The 16943-nt window shown below is 55.8% G+C and overlaps 3 protein-coding genes across 8 annotated transcripts in view; 2 read left to right on the top strand and 1 right to left on the bottom strand.

The window, feature by feature from the left end:
• The first annotated feature begins 134 nt into the window (after window positions 1-134).
• GMPPB (GDP-mannose pyrophosphorylase B) lies at window positions 135-2570 on the top strand. Its single transcript, XM_058558749.1, has 9 exons — window positions 135-479; window positions 600-680; window positions 773-821; window positions 959-1101; window positions 1314-1472; window positions 1559-1637; window positions 1711-1838; window positions 1922-2104; window positions 2188-2570. Exons 1-9 carry the CDS (start codon window positions 351-353, stop codon window positions 2317-2319), a joined length of 1083 nt encoding a protein of 360 aa, XP_058414732.1. The 5' UTR covers window positions 135-350; the 3' UTR covers window positions 2320-2570.
• RNF123 (ring finger protein 123) overlaps window positions 2542-16943 on the bottom strand; it is a 29526-nt gene continuing 15124 nt past the window's right edge. For 5 of the 6 annotated variants that reach the window (XM_058558599.1, XM_058558609.1, XM_058558590.1 and 2 more), the window contains 13 exons: window positions 16386-16493; window positions 11124-11301; window positions 10127-10201; window positions 9888-9975; window positions 9707-9794; window positions 9534-9618; window positions 8037-8176; window positions 7744-7932; window positions 7580-7655; window positions 7261-7345; window positions 3406-3548; window positions 2962-3271; window positions 2542-2882 (listed from right to left, as the gene is read on the bottom strand). In XM_058558599.1, the coding sequence (XP_058414582.1) occupies window positions 2762-2882; window positions 2962-3271; window positions 3406-3548; window positions 7261-7345; window positions 7580-7655; window positions 7744-7932; window positions 8037-8176; window positions 9534-9618; window positions 9707-9794; window positions 9888-9975; window positions 10127-10201; window positions 11124-11301; window positions 16386-16493 (1686 nt within the window). In that variant the 3' untranslated portion in view covers window positions 2542-2761. The remainder of the gene's footprint in view (window positions 2883-2961; window positions 3272-3405; window positions 3549-7260; window positions 7346-7579; window positions 7656-7743; window positions 7933-8036; window positions 8177-9533; window positions 9619-9706; window positions 9795-9887; window positions 9976-10126; window positions 10202-11123; window positions 11302-16385; window positions 16494-16943) is intronic. The other variant, XM_058558627.1, reaches the window with a different exon arrangement.
• Window positions 3456-7818, top strand: AMIGO3 (adhesion molecule with Ig like domain 3). Its single transcript, XM_058558736.1, has one exon. It carries the CDS (start codon window positions 4321-4323, stop codon window positions 5848-5850), a length of 1530 nt encoding a protein of 509 aa, XP_058414719.1. The 5' UTR covers window positions 3456-4320; the 3' UTR covers window positions 5851-7818.

The following is a 16943-nucleotide window of genomic DNA, read 5'->3' as shown; positions in this document are numbered from 1 at the left end:
GGCGCGCTCGGGCTCTCATTGGCTACGTCTGCCGGAGCGCCGCGGCCCAGCGCTCCGACGCCGGCGGCCGTGCCACGTACACGGTAGGCGATTGGCCCGCCCGGGCTCACGTCACTGTCTGCCTGGGTCTGACCAGAGTTCGGGGCCAGTCGCCCTCCATCCGGCGTCGCGTCTTGGTTCGCGGCGGCCTGGGATCCGGCGTTAGGACGGCCTGGGCGGACAAGGCAGAGACAGAGTTGGTCGGTGTGGCAGGTGAAGGGCGCGGGGCCGGGCACGGCTGCGGGAGTTGGCCAGGCGGGCCGTGGACACGTCGGAGCCCAGGACTGACTCTCGAGCTAGCCGCAGGCGCGATGAAGGCACTGATCTTGGTGGGCGGCTATGGGACGCGCCTGCGGCCGCTGACACTAAGCATCCCGAAGCCACTGGTGGACTTCTGCAATAAACCCATCTTGCTGCACCAAGTGGAGGCGCTGGCCGCGGTAAGGGCCGGGGTCGTGGTAGGACCTGGCAGGACAAAGGACGGCTAGCGACTGGGGGTCGGGGACGCCCATGCCTTCCGGCTGAGTCCGCCTATCAGCTGGCGCTGATCTGTCCGACAGGCCGGCGTGGACCACGTGATTCTGGCTGTGAGCTACATGTCTCAGGTGCTGGAGAAGGAAATGAAGGCTCAGGAGCAAAGGGTGAGGCTCGGACTTTTGGCCCTTTCCCTTGGTCCTCGCTCAACCTCCCACCCTAGTGGGAAGAACCTGACCCCGGGGCTTCTCCCTTCCAGCTAGGAATCCGAATCTCCATGTCCCATGAAGAGGAGCCTTTGGGGACAGGTCAGTAGAGACTAAAGTCCCTTGGGGAGGGTTTAGGGCCAGGAAAGGGGTAAGACCCAGCCTGGATGGGGCTGGCTGAGCTTGGATCCAGGGGCTCAGAGCCCCCAGGAAGATAGTGACCTGTCTTCCTTCCCTAGCTGGGCCCCTAGCACTAGCTCGTGACCTGCTCTCTGAAACTGCAGACCCTTTCTTCGTCCTCAATAGTGATGTGATCTGCGATTTCCCCTTCCAAGCCATGGTGCAGTTCCACCAGCACCATGGCCAGGAGGGCTCCATCCTGGTAAGGGACCACTTCTTTCTTCTGTGACACTCCCTCCTCCCATGCCCAGCCTCTCCCAACCTCCAGTCTTGACCTGTCCCTTATGTTGTGGGTGCAGAGCTGTGCAGTATATGTCTTTAAGCATTCGAGGCACAGAGCCTGAGGTTTAGGATAGCATTGCATATCAAGGCCCAGGAACACTGCACTAGGCCTGAGGTCCCCCCTGCACTCAGGTGACCAAAGTGGAGGAGCCCTCTAAGTACGGTGTGGTGGTATGTGAGGCTGACACAGGCCGTATTCACCGGTTCGTGGAGAAGCCGCAGGTGTTTGTGTCCAACAAGATCAACGCAGGCATGTACATCCTGAGCCCTGCAGTGCTGCGGCGCATCCAGGTGTGTAGAAGCCAGCTGCTGGGTGGAATGGGGTAGGGCAAGCCACCACCGCCATGACCCTGCTCATGAGCTGCCCACTCCCACAGCTGCAGCCTACGTCCATTGAGAAGGAGATCTTCCCCGTCATGGCCAAGGAGGGGCAGCTATATGCCATGGAGCTGCAGGGTGAGGCAGGGAGGCCACAGGGTGAGGGTGGTGTGTGGCTGGGCTGAGCCCCTGATGCATTCCGTCCCTACAGGCTTCTGGATGGACATTGGGCAGCCCAAGGATTTCCTCACTGGCATGTGCCTCTTCCTACAGTCACTGCGACAGAAGCAGCCTGAGCAACTGTGCTCAGGCCCTGGCATTGTGGGCAACGTGCTGGTGGTGAGGCCCTTGCCCAGCCCATCCTTAATCCCCTCAGTCTTGGGGGAAAACTGGCCCACTTGTATTTTCCCCATTGTCCTCAGGACCCAAGTGCCCGCATTGGCCAGAACTGCAGCATTGGCCCCAACGTGAGCCTGGGTCCTGGTGTGGTGGTGGAGGATGGTGTGTGTATCCGGCGGTGCACAGTGCTGCGAGACGCCCACATTCACTCCCACTCCTGGCTCGAGTCCTGCATTGTGGGCTGGCGCTGCCGCGTTGGCCAGTGGGTAAGCCTATGGGCTGGGCCACATGGGGAGAGGGACAGGGAATGTGCCTGCCTCACTGATAAGGCCTTCTCCCTCCCCCCGAGGTGCGCATGGAGAATGTGACAGTGCTGGGGGAGGACGTCATAGTTAATGACGAGCTCTACCTCAACGGGGCCAGCGTTCTGCCCCACAAGTCTATTGGCGAGTCGGTTCCGGAGCCTCGAATCATCATGTAAAGGGATGCCATGGGGCTGGGTGAGCCCTTATTTCCCCATTGACAAGGGGAGCACTGGCCTGACACATCAGAAGGCACTGGACTTATTGCCATTTGTCTGGGGAAGACTGGACAGGGCTGAAGTTGTTGGACACTTGCCTTCTCCTGTGGACATAATCTGGCAGGATCCTTGCTAGGTACCCCCACAAAGCCCACTCCTTCAAGAAGGGCCGGGCCAAGGCTGTATGGAATAATAATTTAATGCTCACTGTGGCCCTGACTGAAGGTCAAACTCAGGCACAATTAGGGCATGGCTGGGCTCCCGCCAATGAGTTTACACACAGGCCGGGAGGGTGGATGTGGTGGTGGGGTGATGGGGGCCAGGGCAAGGGGAACTCATAAATAGGGCCTGACCTGGGTCTGGGTTCAAGGGTGGAGGCACCTGCTATGTGGGCTAGGCAGGCCTAGGTGGTCGAGGAAGTGGCACTCGCATTGGCTGCCTTCTCCCAGTCCTCTACAGATTCAATGGTGGCCTTGCAGAAGAAGCAATCCTTGTTGTTCATCAGGTGCTGGTTGATGCAGGCTCTACAACGGGAGGGGATGAGGATGGCCTGTGTATTTCTGCTGCTCCCCTCCAACCCCTGTGCCCAAGGGGCCCACTTACTTGCAGGACTTGTGGCCACAGGGCTGGAACACAGCAGAAATGGGATGAGCATAGCAGATGGGGCAGAGGTCTTCCTCACTGGTGGGCTGCAGGGAGCAGAGTGCAGAGTGGGCTGGGGTTGGAGGCTTAGACATGTGGACATAGACTATGCTTAGGTAGTGTGCACACAGTTGTGCTGAAGTGTATTCGGGTGGTGTGGACCTGGCCCCACTCACCAGGGAGGCAGCAGCTGCCTGGGCAGATGCAGAGGTCAGGTGTGCCAGCATCTGTTCCACCTGGGCCAGCTCCTCAACACTGATGTAATCTGTGTCTGGGGGGTGGTAGAAGGTGTCAGGCCAAATGTGGCCCTAGAATCCTCAGCCTGGGAATTTCCTCTTCTTGAGACTCCTGACCTGGCCCAGCCCCAAATACTTCTCTTTCCTGACCCAGCCCCGTCCCACTCACAGCTCTGTAGGGAGAAGCGCTTCCGGTCAGGGGCAGGCAGGGCTGTACCAGGGGCAGGGGGCTCTGGCTGCCCCAGGAGATAGCATATAGAGCGGAGCTGGAAGCAGGGATCAGCCAGGAGCACTGATGTGGCTCTCTCTTTCCTAGGTGAGAGAGAGTGCAAGGTAGTCAAAAGGCTGGGGCCTGTCTGAAAGCAATTATTGGAGCGGTGGGGGTGGCGTGACAATCTAGCCCACTTGCATTATTGCCCTTTTCATCCCACCCCATCTCCGTGCTTCTTGCCCCTCCCTCCGCCCCCCCATAAGTCCTAGATCCCACTACGGACCCATACAAGCCGGGTACCAGTTTAAGGGGGTTCAGGGGCGACATGAGAAGATAATGAAAGTCCACCTGCCCCCTAATATACATTAACCCTTCAAAAAAAACAAATAAAAGAGCATCATTAGCCGGTTAAAGGTGGTCTTCCCCTTCTCTCCAGCGAGATGTGCGCTGCAGAATGCCGCCGACGCAGGGCAGCCTGGGGCTTTGGGGCCAAACTCGCGCTCCCTCTGGCGGCTACGCGGGGCCCTCGGTCGCCGCGGGACGCGGCTGCCCCGCCCCCTCCAACAGCAGCCAATGGGAGTCCGAGGCCCCGCCCTCTAAGCCCTCGCCTCGGGGAGAGTATTTAGAAGCGGAGCGCCCTGGAAAGCACTCGGAGCGAGCGGGGGAAGGAGAGGGGAGTGCTGACTGGCGTGCGGCTCTCAACCTGGAACCGGGGAGCGGGAGCGGTCCGCCGTGCGGGGTGGAGTCCGCATCCTACCTGCCCCGGCCATCGGCCATTCAGCGCCACGCACGTCGAGCCAGAGCAGAAGTGGGTGAGTCCCGCAGCTGCGCTCGGCACAGAGCTGCCCTGTCCCACCCCGGGCAGTCGCCACCATGACCTGGCTGGTGGTGCTGGGCGCACTGCTGTGCACGCTGCGCGTCGGGTTTGGCACCCTGGACTCCCAGGGCTTCTTGACCCCGGGGCCTCATAACTGCCCCTACAAATGTGTCTGCGCTGCCGACCTTCTGAGCTGCGCAGGCCTTGGGCTGCAGGACGTGCCTGCTGCGTTACCTGCCGCTGCTGCAGACCTCGACCTGAGCCACAACGCGCTCCAGCGCCTGCGCCCCGGCTGGTTGGCGCCCCTCTCCCGGCTGCGCGCCCTGCGCCTAGGTCACAACATGCTGGATGCGCTAGGTCGCGGAGCGTTCACCAACGCCAGCGGCCTGCGGCTGCTCGATTTATCTTCTAACGCGCTGCGGGCGCTTGGCCGCCACGACCTCGACGGGCTGGGGTCGCTAGAAATGCTGCTTCTGTTCAATAACCGCCTGGCGCACTTAGACGAGCATGCCTTCCATGGCCTGGGCGCGCTCAGCCGTCTTTACCTGGGCTGCAACGAACTCGCATCCTTCTCTTTCAACCACCTGCATGGTCTGGGCGCGACCCAACTACGTACTCTGGATCTCTCCTCCAACCGCCTGGGCCGCATTCCCGTACCTGACCTGGCTGCGCTGCCGGCCTTTCTCAAGAACGGCCTTTACTTGCACAACAACCCCTTGCCCTGCGACTGCCGCCTCTATCACCTGTTGCAGCGTTGGCACCAGCGGGGACTAAGTGCTGTGAGCGACTTTGCACACGAGTACATGTGCTTGGCCTTCAGGGTACCCACATCCCGCGTGCGCTTCTTTGAGCATAGCGGCATCTTTGAGAATTGCTCTGCTGCCCTGGCTCAGGGCCTAGAGCAGCCTGAAGAGCAGCTGCATGTGCAGGTGGGTCGGTCCCTGAGGCTACACTGCAACACCAGTGCCCCAGCCGTGCGCATTGCCTGGGTTTCACCGCAGCATGAGCTGCTTGTGGCGCCAGGATCCCGCAACGGCAGCATTGCAGTGCTGTCTGATGGCAGTTTGGCCATTGGCAACGTGCAGCCATGGCATGAGGGTGTTTTTGTGTGCCTGGCCACTGGGCCCCGCCTGCATCACAACCAGACACATGAGTACAACGTGAGCGTGCACTTCCCACACCCTGAGCCCGAGGCTTTCAACACAGGCTTCACCACGCTGCTGGGCTGTGCTGTGGGCCTGGTGCTTGTGCTGCTCTACCTGTTCGCACCACCCTGCCCTGGCTGCCGCCGCTGCTACCATCGCACCTGTTGCTGCTGCCGCCACTGGCCCCAAGCACCCAGCCCACTCCAGGAGCTGAGCGCACAGTCCTCGGTGCTCAGCACCACGCCGCCTGATGCACCCAGCCGCAAGGCCAGTGTCCACAAGCATGTGGTCTTTCTGGAGCCAGGCAGGAGGGGCCTCAATGGTCGTGTGCAGCTGGCAGTAGCTGAGGACTTTGATCTCTACAATCCCATGGGCCTGCGGTTCAAGGCTGGCTCTGAGTCCACTAGCTCCACAGGCTCTGAGGGTCGGGTGATGACCTAGGCCACCCAGGGCCCCTACCCAGGCCACTGCCTGCCTGCTGTTTACCCGGCTCCCTGCTGCTGCCCAGAAAACTGCCAGATGCTGATGGGAAGCACTGGGCTTGGTCCCCTAGCCGCCTCTGTGAGCCTCAACCTAAACTAGAGCAGCCCCACTCACAGGTAGAGGGGCTGAGGTCCCCATCCTCTTTCCTGCTCCACCCCAGCACAAGACCCAAAGGCCCCAGGCCGTAGGAGGGCCTGCTTTCTTTGGGACCTCCTGGTGCCCAAATGTCCCATGAGGATTGGAACCAAGGCCCACCTGGAAGAGTCCTTGTATTAGAACCCCAGGTCCACCCTCAAGGGCCGAAGCAGATATCAAGGAGTGGTGGTGAAGAACTGAAGCATCAACACCTTTCCCTTCCCAGGGAGATGGGAAGGGAGTAGGCCCACAGGGTAAGAGGAGGACTCCAGAGGAAGACCTAGCCCCCACCCCGGGGTCAAAGGAGGAAACAAGCCCTCCCTCTGGTGAAATAGGACTCCCCATGCACCAAGATCCCACCTACTTCAAGCTTCACAACTCCATGCAGAGTCTGATGGGCAGGCATGAAGCAGGCAAGGCCCCTTAAGAGACCCCCAGGGGGCCTCGCCGAGCCCTAACCAGAGTGGCCCTGCTCCCTCTGGCCAGGGGCATCATCCACAGGCCATTCTGAGGACAGAGCCTCTCCCATGGGCTCATGAGACAGCAGTAAGGGGCACCATGGCCTGTGCCCCCAACCTTTCCGCTGTAAAAAGCCTGCCAAGCATGGCGAAAATGGGAGTGCTGAGCTGGAACTCGCCATCCCTCAAGGGTAGAAGCCTCTTAAGGGCTGGCACTGGTCTCAGCCTAATGGCTGAGGGAGTGCCATGGCTTCATATGCATCTTACCACTCCTACTGCAGGGAGGCAGGGAAGGGGGTTTGGGAACCCCTCCTGTGTGTGGGCTGAGCTGGGGGCCCCCCACAAGTGTCCTGGATTGAGTTGTCATGGAGTTTCTTAATAAAGATAGTACATGCTCATTGCTGGAGCCTTCGCAGATGCAGGTAGCAGTGTGTGTGCTCAGCTCTTGATCCCAGCAGTGCCGTTCTGGACATTTCAGGATGGCACCCTGCCCTACCAGAGTCTTGTTCCCCTGCCTGAGGTGTAGCAACAAGCCAGTGGCTCTGACTATGGGCTAGGGCACCCTGTTCTGCTGGGGTCCCTGATTCTCCTACTCAGAGCTGCTGCTGCCACCTATTTAGGCAGTTCATACCTCACTGCCTTCCCTCTGCCTCAAAACCTAATACTGAGGTCCATTTTAGAGATGAGGAAACTGAGCTGCGGGAAGGCCCTGCCCAGCTCCCTCCCCATCAGACACACCCAGGTCCCACAGGGGCCCACAGTACCTAACACTCACCCTGAGGCTGGGCCATGCACTAGGAGCCGCACCAGGATGCCTGTCACTGCCACCAGAATAGGGTAGTGGTCCACACTCTCCAGGCCTAAAGGGAAGGGAAGGAAGGGGATGAGCTACCCACGCACTCCTGCTGCAAGGGCTCTAGATCTGCCTGGCTGATGCCATCCACCCCTCCCATTGTCTTCCCCACAGAAAGGAGAGCTAAGGTTGGGGGTGCCAAGCTTGGCTGTCCCAGTGCAGAATGGAGAATCAGGCACTGCTGCTCCTGGCAGGGGAACCAAGGCCAGTGGTGTCGGGTACAGGGCATCTAGGTCCTCACCAGGCAGCCGCAGGGTGACCACGCGGTCAAACAGGTTCCTCTCAGCCGTCACCCGGTTCAGCACCTGGTTCAGCAGCTGTGAGGGCAGGAGCCCATTGGTAGGTGGGTGGGCTCATGGTTCAAGTAGCTCCAGGGTCCCACCCTCCTTACCCAGAGGGACACACCTGTGCCAGACGCTGCAGCAGCATCTCAGAGGTAGGCCGGGCCCAGTCAAGGAATATCTCAGGCACCAGTGTGATGGTCATCTCCAAGACACGCAGCAGGCTGACTGAGAGGTCAAAGCAGGTGGCACATACCTTGAGCTGCCGACTGTCCACAAAGTTCCGCTCCAGGCGTTCAGCAGCCTGCTGGATCTGAGCCACCAACAGGGCGGGCAGCAGTCAGTGGCCTGGCCACGCTGCAAATCAAGCCTTGTCCTCTGGAACACCCTGGTCCACAAGGTCCCACCATGACCCACCTCCTGGATCATGCCGATGAACTCAGAGAAGGCCCAATTAAGCTGGTTGAGGACGCTGTTGAGGAAGCTGGGAGCCACGTCAGGACCCTGCCGCAGCAGGTCTGCCATGTGCTGCTGCAGTAGGGTGGAAGGGCACGGCTCTGTAGGGGCATGGAGAGGTGGCATCGTTGGGCACTCCAGTCTGCGGCCCCCTCCTGCCTGCCTCTGTCCTCAATCAGTGGGCCATCGGTATAAGGACTGAAAGATGGCTCCCTGGGAATGCTCAGGTCATGAAGGCAGGGTGACAGGGTACAGTACTGGCTGGGGGTTAGGGCTTAATCTGTCCCCTCCTTCTGCTGGGCAAGCTGCAGTGGTTTCCAGCCCCACACCACCCTCCAGGCCTAGAGCAGCCTACAGCCCCAGCCTGACCCCCAGCAAGTTCTCAGTCACACGCCCTTTGTGGAGGGCTAGACATAAACAGGGCCACCTTGACCCCTCCTCACTCATACAAAGGCCAGCTTCCCCAAGAGCCTACTCTGAGCCCTGCCGTCCTCTAATGTCCTCTGCTGCCCTTGGCCTGGCCTTGGCATATGGCCGAGGTGGTGGGTGCCAAATCTGGGCTTACAGGCAGCAGTAACCAGAGCCCTCAGCTGCAGCCAGGCTGGGCATACCTCCCCCGCGCCCCCACGCAAATCAATAGTTTCTGCAGCAGCAGGATGTGTATCTGGCCCCACCGCTGCTCTCCATTTGCAGCTCAGTTCCACCCTGGAGGCAGGACCAAGGCAACTGGCAAGGACTTGCTATGTAACTTTGCACAAGGCACTCAGCCTCTGGGGATCCCTTCAGGCCAACACACTGCCCACAAGGGCAGAAACACACCACGTGGGCCAAGGAGAGCCACCATGTGGAGTGAGTACAGCATGTGGCAGGCAGACTCTGCAAGCTGGATAGCCCAAGCCCCTGGGCTGGGCCTAGGTAAAGGTACTCAGGCTCTCAGGGCTTTGCTGGACCATGGTCCCAGGAGAGAGTGCAGCCTCTGCTCTCAACCAAATGGCCCTTCCTCCAGGAAACCCTATGGACACTCTTTGGGACACTGGCCAACCCCCAGTCTGTGCCCCCGCCTTGACTCAGGTATTTAAGGTCTGGCACCAGCAGATGGCAATGAAGGGGAAGAAACTGGGACAAGTCTTGAGGTCAGGCAGCTGGCTCAGAGGGCAAGGAACAGGGTCTTCACCCTGCCTAATCTGCCAGCATCCTGGGAAGATGCTGCCCCTTTTCACCGTGACCCATGCTCCACGTTCAGGCCCAAAGGGCAAACATGGGACTGGGGAGCAAGGGTGAGTAGTTCCAGAGTATCCTTGGACTGGGAGGAAGCAGGGAAATGGGAACCCCAGAGGACAGACAGGAAGTTTGGGACCCAACATGAGTCCAGGAGAGGGTCTGGAAGAAGTGGGAAAATCTGAGAGAACCCAAAAGCAGCAGGCAAGAGCCACCAGCCTGCCCAAGTTGGATACTCACTCTGGAGGCTGGGCAAATTGGCATCCTCAGGTTTGGTTTTCAGCAGGTGTGGCAGCCGTGTATAGCGGTACCCAAACCCACAGCCCTGAGGGTGGGGTCAGTGGGAGGTCAGTGGGGCAGGGCAACGCTTCCCTCCAGCCAGCAAGAGCCACCTCCCCTCCAGCCAAGCTTACCCTCCAGAGCCGCACCAAGATCCAGTTGGTCTGGGCCCAGGGCCGTTGCTCATAGGGAGCCAGGAGGCTCCTCACCATGGCGATGCGCCTGTGAAGGCAAGAGATCGTGGGCACAGGGTGAGGCTGGGCATTGTCCTGTGTGGGGCAGGGTGTGTGCCCCTCACTCCAGACCGCCACTCACTGTTCCTCAGGAATCCGCTCAACAGCCCGCAGGGAGTGTGGGTAGCACACGTAGCTGGCCAGGGCCTGCATCAGTGAGTCACGGATGTCTACTGGGACAAGCCATACCTTAGCAAGTACCTGGCATGAGCTCTGACCCCCATGCCTCACACCCACCTGGCTAGCATTCTGTACAGAAAATAGCCAGCCAGAGGTGCCATCCCATCCTCATCCCACTGAGCCCTCTGTAGGTCACCTCACCAGTGCCCACGATGCGTGTGTCAGCAAAGTGTTTGGCAAGGATGGCAGCCAGGCGGGTCAGGGTCTCTTCATAGCCTGCAGGGCGGGGTAGTAGAAGCTGTTGGCTAGGAGTGGGGGCCCAAAGGCAGGCACATCCCTTGGCAGGATAGGTGGGCTTGGGTAGTGGGCTCCAAAGCTGGCTCCAAGGACTAGTCTGGGCCCAATCTGGCATCTGGGGACTTCAGGCACAGCATTCACTGACAGTTGGTGAGAGGCTAAGGTACAGACTCACTGTGGGGGTTGGGTAGGTCCTAGGAGGAGGGGAGGTCCTGGCAAGAGTCCTGACTGGGCTCAAACTCATCTCAGCACACACAGTTGATGGCTCAGCAGTCAAGGCCCCTTGGGCACCCAAAGTTCCACCTCTGAGGACAAAGCCTGCACCCAGGCCTGGAGCAGGGCAGGGGGCAGGCCAGGGGCCTGACAGTCCATAGCCTGATCCAGATAGAAACCACCAAGCCCAGCTTGGAATCAGCAGTCTGCAAGAAGCCCGGGCTTCTAGGTGGCCCCCAGCAGGGTCCCAACGTCGCTGTGGTCTACAAAGACAAACCACTCTGCCCCTACATGGGCTGCCACACCCTGTGGCCAGTGCCAGGGCAGCAGGGTCAGAGGCCAGCAGGGTCAGAGGCCAGCTGGCTCCTAGACCACAGTAGCACCAAGAAGGAGATGAAAGCCGGGGGGATGGGGTCCCCCACCCTCTGTACTTCATTTTGTCTGTTTCCCTCTTAGCACTGGGGAGGAGCTGTTGGTTCTGTGGCTACTGGTACCAGGGCAGGGCTCTCCACCATGTGGGGCTTTTGCAAATGATTGTTCGATACAGGGCAGAGCAGAGCAGGAACTGCCTCCTCTCCTCCCCACATGGACGTGTGCTGCTGGGCCATGAGGGCTCAGAACAGGGCTCCCAGGGCTCACACCAAAGGACCCCTTTTCTGTCCCCTCTCAGCCTGAATGGCCCCGTCACCTGGGAGCTCCTCCATGCTGTGCACAGGGCCAAAGTAATTCTTGAGAGCGCTGTAGCTATTGATGGCCACACTCAGGTAGAACTCAGGCATGAAGGCAAAGAGAGGACCTGTGCGGTCACCATGCTCGATGGTCCGCAGGCAGACGCGCAGCAGCCAGTAGATGTCCAGCATCTTCTCCTGTGGGAGGCACACAGGGTGCTGCTCGGCTGCTTGTGGGAAGGGTCACAGGGGGCATGGCCCAATGTGGGGATTAGGAAAGGCCTCTCCAGGAATATTATGTGAGAACTGAGAACTGGATTCCAGAAGTGGGAGCAGTGGCTCAGGCAGGGGTGATCAAGTACTCAGCAGGCAAGAAGGGCACACCCAGCCTGGAGAAGGCGGCACCTCAACTCAGAGCAGAACTCGGGTTTGCAATTTTTAAAGGTACAGAAGGCTTTGAGTGAGAGGGTGCCGTGTGATCAGAAGTCTGTGTTGGAACACTGCCCAGTGCAGAAGGCAATGAGGAAGCTACAGCCTTGCCTAGGTCCAAGACAGCAGACAAAGGGACTGGATGGCCAGGAATGGGAATGCACTGATGGGCTATGGGGGCAAGGGAATGGTTGCACCAAGAATGGGGCCCACATTTCTGGAGGTGAAGGAGCCTCCATGGAGGTCAGAAGTACCGGAGGAGAATCAGGCCTGATGAAGGGCAGAAGGGATGTGACTTAGGACACGGGAGGATGAGGTACCTAGAGATGCCCACAAACAGGTGGTGTTGAAGAGGCAGGTAGAAATTTCACCTGGAGCTCAAAGGAGAAAGTGGTGGGAAGGCAGGAGGTAGGGTGACTGCTGGTGGAAGAGAGGCCACAGAAAGCAGACAAAACCTGCCAAGGGCCCTGTTCCCCACTGTATGGTTCCCAGATAGTCAGGATTCCACGAAGGGGCCCAGGAGGAATCACTGACCAGAAGGAGGCCCCAGGCCCCAGCCCAGACCCAGAGCACCCACATCTCTTGGAGTGGAGCTGGAGCAACTGGATTTTGCCCCAGCTCTCTGACATGCTCTCAAACCTGAGAACCCGAGGAGATGTCAGAGGGTGGGCCTGGGCGTGGGAACACACATGGGCAGTGAGCCAGGCCTGCTGGGAGCCTGTTGCCACAGAAGGCCAGAGAAGACTGAGTCTGAGGAGGGGATGGCAATGACACTGATGCAGCCAAGGAGCTGTTCTAATGGGAGTGGAGATGAGTCTGCAAAGGTGGTTGGGGGGAGCTCGACAGAGATCTTGTAGGACTATTTCAGAGAAGTGGAGTAGCCTGTGCTGGGCCAAGAGTGAAGGCAAGATGAAGGAGGTAAGACACAGAGAAGGAAGGAGAGAGTGGTAGCTTTAAGCCGATATAGAGTCAAGGAAAGGCGTCACAGGCTTTTTCCTTTACTAATGCGAGAAACTGAATGAGAAAGAGGCAGGAGTGTGAGCACTGAAGATGCAGAAGAAAGAAGGCAGTTCAACAAAATAATGGCTGTATTATAAAAAGCCCACAACTAGGGGCCGTCTGGGTGGTGTAGCGGTTAAGTTCACGTGCTCCACTTCAGCGGCCTGGCGTTCACGTGTTTGGATCTCAGGCATGACCTATGCACCACTCATCAAGTCATGCTGTGGCAGCATCCCACATACAAAATGGAGGAAGACTGGCACAGATTTTACCTCAGGGCCAAACCTCCTCAGCAAAAAGAGGAAGATTGGCAACAGATGTGAGCTCAGGGTCAATCTTCCTCACCAAAAAAAAAAAAAGCCCACAACTAACACCTTACTCAATGGTGAAAGACCGAAAGCTTTTTCTCTAAGCTCAGGAACAAGACAGGGATGCCAGCTTTTGCCACTTCTATTCAACATAGTACTAGACATCTTAGCCAGAGCAATTAGGCAAGAAAAAGAAGTAAAAGGTATCCAAATTGGAAAGGAGGGAGTAAAATGATCGCTGTTCACAGAGGACATAGTCTTATATGTAGAAAACCCTAAAGATTTCACAAAAAAACTGCTAGAACTAATAAATGAATTCAGGAAATTTGCAGGACACAAAAATCGACACACAAAAATCAGTCATGTTTCTACACACTAGCAATGAATAATTCAAAAAGGAAATCAGAAAATAATTCCATTTACATTAGCATCAAAAATAAAGAAAGAGGTGTAAATTCAACCGAGGAGGAGAAAGACTTGTACATACACTGAAAACTACAAAATGTTGCTGAAAGAAATTTAAAAAGGTGGGCCAGCTGTGGTGGCCTAGTGGTTAAGTTCGGCGCGCTCCACTTCGGCGGCCCGGGTTCGGTTCCCAGGTGTGGACCTACACCACTCATCTATCAGTGGCCATGCTGTGGCAGCAGCTCACACACAAAATAGAGGAAGATTGGCAACAGATGTTAGCTCAGGGTGAATATTCCTCAGCAAAAAAAAAAAAAAAAAAAAAAAAATATTTAAAAAGGCACAAGTTAATGGAAAGATATCTCATGTTCATAGACTGCAAGACTTAATATTGTTAGGATGTCAATACTACCCAAAGCAAGCTACAGATTTAATGCAATTCTTATCAGAATCCCAATGGTGTTTTTAGCAGAAATAGAAAAATCTATTCTAAAATTCATATGGAATCTCAAGGGACCCCAAACAGCCAAAACAATCTTGAAATAGAACAAAGTTGGAGATCTCATACTTCTTGATTTCAAAACTTATTGCAAAGCTACAGTGTGGTACTGGCATAAAGACAGACATATAGATCAATGGAATAGAAAAGAAAGCCCAGAAAAAAAACCTTGCATACAAGGTCAAATGATTTTTGACAAGGATGCCAAGACCATTCAATGGGGAAAGCACAGTCTTTCCAACAAATGGTGCTGGGACAACTGAATATCCACATGCCAAAGAATGAAGTTGGATGTTTAACTTTTATCATATACAAAAATTAACTCAAAATGGATCAAAGATCTAAACTTAAGAGCTAACACTATAAAACTCTTAGAAGAAAACATAGGGTAAAAGCTTTATGACCTTGGATTTGATAATGATTTCTCGGATATGATAACAATAGCAAAGGCAAGAAAAGAAACAATAGATAAATTGGACTACATCAAAATTAAAAACCGTGTATCAAAGGACACAATCAACAGAGTGAAAAGGCAATGGGAGAAAATATTTGTAAATCATAATCTCATAGGGGTTAATATCTGGAAAATATAAAGAACTCCTATAAATCAACAAAAAAAACCCAAATAACCAATTAAAAGATGGGCAAATGGACTTGAACAGACATCTCTCCAAAGAAGATACACAAATGACCAATAAGCACATGAAAAGATGCTCGACATCACTAATCATTAGGGAAATGCAAATCAAAACCAAAATCAAGAATGAGATATCACTTCACACCTGTTAGAACGGCTATTAACAACAACAACAAATAGAGTAAGAAGTGTTGGCAAGGATGGGAAGAAACTGGAATCCTTGTGCCCAGCTGGTGGGAATGTAAAATGGTTACACCCACTGTGGAAAACAGTATGGCAGTTTCTCAAAAAATTAAAAATAGAATTACCATATGATCCAGCAATTCTGCTTCTGGGTATACACTCAAAAGAATTGAAAACAGGATCTTGAAGAATAGTTGCACACTGACGTTGATAGCAGCGTTATTCACAACAGCCAAAAGGTGGAAACAACCCAAGCGTCCATCAATGGATGAACAGATAAACAAAATGTGGTATATACAAACCATGGAGTATTATTCAGCCTTAAAAACGAAGGAAATCCTGACAAATGCTACAACATAGGTGAACTGTGGGGACATTATGCTAAGTCAAGTAAATCAGTGACAAAAAGATTAATACCAAGTGATTCTACTTACATGGACTTCACAGAGTAGTCAAATTCATAGAGACAGAACGGAAAATGGTGCCTGCTAAGGACTGAGGTGAGGCGGGAATGGGGAGTTAATGGGTATACGTTTCAGTTTGGGAAGATGAAAAGAGTTCTGGAAACTGGTTGCACAACAATGTGAATATAGTTAAGATTACTGAACTGTACATTCAATTCAGTAATTAAAACGATTAAGATGGTAAGTTACATGAGCGTGTGTCTTTTACAATTTAAAAAAACGATTAAGATGGTAAATTTTATGTTATGTATATTTTATCACAATTTAACCGCTTGCACCTCCGGGCCGGCCCCTATCACAATTTAAAAAGAAGAAGAAGAAGGTATAGAGATGGGGAGGCAAAGTTCCCAAGAAGATGGTGTGGGAGGGGGCAGCAAGATTGCTTAGGCAGGTGGACAAGAATGAAATCCTGGTGGTGGGGAGGAGAGGATGTCCCCTGACAGCGACCATCTTCATGGGGCTGGAGGCAAGGTGGTCTGCCGCAAGAAAGGAGGAGGTAAAAGGTGGAGGTGGTTTGGGTTGGGGAGGTGCCACCAGGAGAAAGAGCAAATAGAGATGGCAGGGTAGAGATGGGGACACCCAAGGGCCTTGATCACCCAGTTGTGGGGGAGGGGCATGCCCAAGAAGGTAGAGAGATGCCCTGACATGGGCACCTGGGGAGCATCCCAGGGCACTAGACGGGGAGAGATGCCAAGACAGGTAGGGAAAGGAAGGAAGTCCGGAGGGTCCAGGGTATGCGGGTCAAAGCATGGTAACAGAGGGAGTGCACTGTCTATCCATCTTCCCCTCGAGGCTGACTGCCCTGGGAGGACAAAGACTCATCTTCCTGGTTCACTACTGAGTGTCCATAGTATCAGGATGGCACCTGGCATACTCCAGGCTCTGGGCACACGTTCTTATATGAAAGAGTGAGTAGGGAACAAGCCAGTGGCCTCATCCTCTGGAATGGGAGGGAGGTGAGTCAAAGAGAAGCAGATGTGAAGAGTGAAGGTGAGGCTCTCGAGAGACCACAGAGCCCCTGATGCACTGGGAGAGGAGGGGGTCAAGAAACTGAGAAAAGGGGCAGGGCAGAGGGGGAGTAGGGAGAGACAGACTCTGTTCCTCGAAAAGATATGAGCTGGAGAGGAACTGGGAGGCATCTGAAAATGGCATCTACGCAAGTTCATGGAGCATGAGAGGTTCAGGGCAAGTGGCGTGGGCTGGGAGGAGAGAGAAAGAGGGGTGGGAGGGGGCATGTGTGTGCCAGTGGCCCGGGAGGGCAGAGAGTACCGAGGGGCTGGCACAACCCTGCCCAATCTGTGACTAGTCAGTGAGCTTGGGGAGGGCAGCAGCCACTGGCCAAGGCCACACCTACTCACCTGAGAGTAGACCGTGGCATGGACCCAGGCAAGACGGCGACTCAGGTGGTCCAGCTTTTCCGAGAAAACCTTCTGGCTCTTGGTCAACTCCGCAAGGATGTCCTTCCTCTGCCACCCAAGGGGAAAGGAGGACAACCAGGACATGGCCTCATGCCCAGATCCACCCTGTCTCCCCACAGGGGAGCCTAAGTAGGGGCCTCACTGCTGCCTGGGGCAGGCAAAGGATTGGGCAGACTCAGCTCCAGTCTACAAAACCCTCTCCTCCCTCTCACCTGCTGGTGAGACTGAGCAAGCCTCAGAACAGGGCCATGGTTGTCCCCTCAGAATGTGGAAGTGAAACGCGGGTGGCGGTCTGTGAGTCCCTGGCTGGGCCACCCCAAGGACTCCATGCTAGAACTACAGCCCCAGTCGCTGCTCTTGCCCTGGCCAAGCCTGGGGCTCTGCAGACAGGTGGGGGCCAGGGGGCCTGCCAGCGAAGCCCAGCCTGGGCATGCTTGGCCCTACTCCCCAGGCCAGGAGAGCTACGGCAGAGGGGCACCAGGGGAGTTGAGGAGACAG

The sequence above is a fragment of the Diceros bicornis genome, chromosome 2 (assembly GCF_020826845.1).
Source record: "Diceros bicornis minor isolate mBicDic1 chromosome 2, mDicBic1.mat.cur, whole genome shotgun sequence".
NCBI classification, from domain to species: domain Eukaryota; kingdom Metazoa; phylum Chordata; class Mammalia; order Perissodactyla; family Rhinocerotidae; genus Diceros; species Diceros bicornis.
Note: the sequence above shows the minus strand (reverse complement) of the source record. Positions and strands in the feature narration are given on the sequence as shown.